We start from the raw sequence: 4,108 nt of genomic DNA on the forward strand, positions 1-4,108 counted from the left end.
GATCTCACACAAAGCGCAAAATGGGACTCAATCGATTTTGGCTAGATTCCAGGAAACGCAGTCACAACCCTGGATTTTTATACAGTTTCTTGTTTATTTGTATGGAAGTGTATATATTCGCTGAACTGTGCGTCAGATCACGTGACCCGGCTGGGCTTGCGCGTAGAGGCGGGGACCAGCCAAAGTGTATATATAAATGGCGAAAGCCGGGTTACCGCGAAATAAATAAAACACGTGAAGCATACAAAACTGTTTCAAATCGTAATACAAAGGGACTAAACCATTGTTGGTAAATCGAGTTACTCGTAAACTTCGTGATATGGGGAAATCCAGCCTTGTGTACATGTCTGTTGTCCCGTTAACACACTGTGTCGGGTGGCGTAGCACAGGGCTTCGGGGAAATCCCGCAAATCACGTGAGGCACAGTAATTTCCACGCGCCCTAAATATAGAATCGTTGTCATGAATTCCTCGAATAAAACAGTCTTTACGGGTACGGGGACCATTGCGTGACCGATTGCAGTCAATTACTGTACGGGTACGGGGACCATTGCGTGACCGATTGCAGTCAAATTGCCTGATTTTCTCAAGGTGACAATATCATGGAGTTCCGTGCTCACAACCAGACCGTTCTGTATAACTGCGAAGAAGGCGACTTACTGGAGTTCGAGAGAGGAATGTACTCGCACTGGGGAGTCTTCATCGGTGATGGTAATGTAGTTCATTTGACGGGACAGAATGACGGGATAAAAGACGACATTGGCAACCCGACACATTTATTCTCTGTGTGGGGGAAGCAATTCAGCAAAGCAGAGGTCAAGTGTGACGATTTCTGGGACATAGTTTCCGACTGCAAAGCGAAGATCAATAACAAAGACAGCAACGGTCGCACTGCATTATCTAAAAGCAAAATAGTTGAGAATGCACTCAGTAAATTGGGAAAGATTGGCTATAACGTTCTGTGGTATAACTGCGAGCACTTTGCTCATTGGTGTCGATATGGCGAGGAGAAAAGTGACCAGGTATGCCCACTTAGTCCTAATAATGTGTGTAAATACCAAATACCCTGTAGGAAGTTGTGAAATCTGATTAAATAATATCTTAGTTTTGGCTTTATTTTATTTTATTTTGATCTATTATATATTTGTTGATAGTTTGTTTTATAAAGTTTTGGTAATTGTGAATGCCAAACAAGGCGATAGTTAAAAATATACCGAATCACAAGTACGTAACAAAAAACATAAAAAATACAACATAATTTTAAAAAATAGTATAAGTAATATATATATATATATATATATATATATATATATATATATATATATATATATATATATATATATATATATATATATATATATATATATCAGTTCTTTTTATTTAGATCATGGCAATTTTTTGGTCAGAGCGCCCTCTAGTTTTGTGGAGAATCATGTTCATTTGGAATGCTCTGATTGGATGGAAGTTCAAGCCTAGCAAGGTGTGATAGAATTGGCCTGTTATGTTCAGATTCAAATAAGCATGAACCACTAATTTGACAGGGAAGTGATACTTATAATGCAGCAAGCTGTTCTAATTGCTGTTGTGGTAGAGTTTTTCTATTTTCCTGTCAAATGCATTTATTGGTCCACTGAAAAATGAAAATAATGTTCCCTGTAACTTAGACTCTTATTGATCAAGGCATTTTAAAAATCATGGGTGTTAACTCCCCTCAAGTTATGACCCGTTGTCCCCTACAGAATAATGGTTGCATCTAATATTAAAATAAAGATGGCGGAGTATAGCGTTGATTCATCTCGTTCTACTCTGGATTACTTGGAGTCAATAAAGATCCTAGAAAGTTAGTATTTATATGCCTGTGTGTTTTGTTTTTTTTTGTTTTTTCACTGTCTTTGACTTTCCCAGTATGTGTGTTGCTGTTGACAACAATTCAGTCCTCTGCCAGGCTTCAGTCAATGTTTTTCTTCACTACCTACCCAACTCCTCGTCGGGCACTATGTAGCTGGTGTGGTATATTTATCACAGACAGTAGGGCAATTGTCACATTTAGTGCTCCAAGAAAATATTCTCTGTCCATGTGTATTTATATAAATAAATGCAGTTTCTTTGGCTTGAATAACGATCACTGGCTTCGTACATACAGGTATACTGGTTTACCTGTTTCTAGTTGAAATATAGCCAATCTTATTAACCAAGACAGTTGGACATTTGCCACATGTCACAACACTCATTTCCAAGTGCCATAGCTTGAAACAAGTAGTCAAATCTGATATTGGCTGGAGCTTTAGTTTATATGGACATGGTAAATGGCAAACTAGATGGTCAGAAAGTAATAAAAATAATCACAGCTTTACTCCACCCACCCCACTATGAAGTAAAAGGCTGTTTATAAGGCCATGTATGATGGTTTCATTTTTCTTATGGAAAACAATTTTAATTAAAAACTTCTATGCTCCTGTACCCAACCGTGGGGGTTCATCACACTAAACAACAGGTGTCACTATTACTAAGATAAATGTACTTTTTTTTCATTAAAATTACTGATATATATATATATATATATATATATATAATAAAATACACGCCGTACAATACATCTGATTTTAATCAGATTGGAAATTGTGTTGTGTTTTAAAATGTAACCTTTTTATATTCACAGGTAGATGGATTTCTGACTTACATGGCACTTGGTATTGGTGCTGCCGCTGTGTGCATGTTTGCTGCTGACCGTGCCACAAAGTCGTCCAAACAGAAGCAATGATTATAGTGAGTCACCTTAAGATATACGGACCATAAATCTCAGAGAAGCTATGCGTAATCCATATGATACGAATCGTCATGCGTTGGGGGGGGGGATGCCCCCTGCCCCCCTCTGGATCCGCCACTGATGGATATTATTTTCCCCCATCCTCGATAAATGGAAAACTTACATTTTCAACAATATCGAAACCATGGGCATCGAATGAATGTAATTCAAATAGTAAATAAACTTGTTAGTTGTAAGCTGAGCACTGAACACTACATAGCCTCTTGTTTTACGTTTATGTGAATACAAACATCACAATAGTAGTAGCAACTCGATTCTGTAACGCTATTTTTAATGAATTGTTTCCGGCTCCGTTTTACTGTGTGTGTGAGTGGATTCATTCGCCAACTGATGGATATGTAGTACTCTGGCGATTGTTAATGGCAATATCGAATAAAAACGCGTTGTAGGGTTGTCAAACACTTTATTTTACTCCCGCTTCACTTCAATCAAGTACACGACGTACATTTACTTACAATGGCTTGCATTTCACAGACTTGTCATAGCTCACTATTCACCTAAATCTGTAACAAATATGAATAGAAAAAAACAAACAATGTATTGCAGTGAGAATGAAAAATACTGCTGGACTGAACAAGCGACTATGCGGTCAGTAGAGCTCCTCTCTAATTTACAGAGGGCTGTGGCAGTTACTGTAGAATACTTTATTTCTGCTTGGAATTAATTTTCGATGAAGGAATGATTCAGTGAAAATAAAATCCAGCGAACGTACCCTCTTTCCTATATTTTACATCACATTGTCAAAAATCAGTGAAAGTAAATTCATACAAAGAACAAAATGTCTTTTTAGCGAAAATTAATTTCAGCTAAAATAAAGCATTTTACAGTACTAGATGATTAGGAGAAGTTAAATCTATGACAGTTTAGTAATTGTGGCAATGGTCACTCAGTCTGAAAGGGCATATCCCGTAGAAGGAAACGTATGTATGTATGTAATACATGGATGAAATTGATGATATGGGTGTACAGGAAATTGAAGTTGTTGTCACTATTACCAGAATACATGTTTGCATTATTTGGTTACTGTACATGTGACTGAATTGAAAATGACAAAGTAAGACAATGTGACCTTGACCTTTCCTTGAAAGATCTTGACAGAGGGGTGACCTCCTGACACCAATACACATGACCCTGACCCGGCCTTGAAGATTGTGAGGAGGTGTTTAGGTCCTCCACCCTCATTGTTCAGTATCACCCATATCCATGCTAACAATGGACGGACGACGACAACAACTCATGTGGTCAATTCATGAGCTCCGCTCAGTCATCTTCATTACTATTT

At 37.8% G+C, this 4,108-nt stretch overlaps 1 protein-coding gene across 1 annotated transcript; it reads left to right on the top strand.

Annotated features, from left to right (window-relative positions):
* Positions 1 to 454: 454 nt before the first annotated feature.
* On the top strand, positions 455 to 3,225 carry LOC102802201 (phospholipase A and acyltransferase 3-like). Its single transcript, XM_085508237.1, has 2 exons — positions 455 to 1,021; positions 2,659 to 3,225. The coding sequence occupies exons 1-2, from the start codon at positions 602 to 604 to the stop codon at positions 2,758 to 2,760; spliced, it is 522 nt and encodes a 173-aa protein (XP_085364363.1). The 5' UTR covers positions 455 to 601; the 3' UTR covers positions 2,761 to 3,225.
* Positions 3,226 to 4,108: the final 883 nt, after the last annotated feature.

This window comes from Saccoglossus kowalevskii, chromosome 2, assembly GCF_978046115.1.
Source record: "Saccoglossus kowalevskii chromosome 2, keSacKowa6.1, whole genome shotgun sequence".
In the NCBI taxonomy this organism is placed as follows: domain Eukaryota; kingdom Metazoa; phylum Hemichordata; class Enteropneusta; family Harrimaniidae; genus Saccoglossus; species Saccoglossus kowalevskii.

Coding starts and splice junctions, on each gene's coding strand:
- LOC102802201 (XM_085508237.1), top strand. CDS start 602: ATGGAGTTCCGTGCTCACAACCAGACCGTTCTGTATAACTGCGAAGAA. Junction 1,022..2,658: donor GCGAGGAGAAAAGTGACCAG/GTATGCCCACTT, acceptor TTATATTCACAG/GTAGATGGATTTCTGACTTA.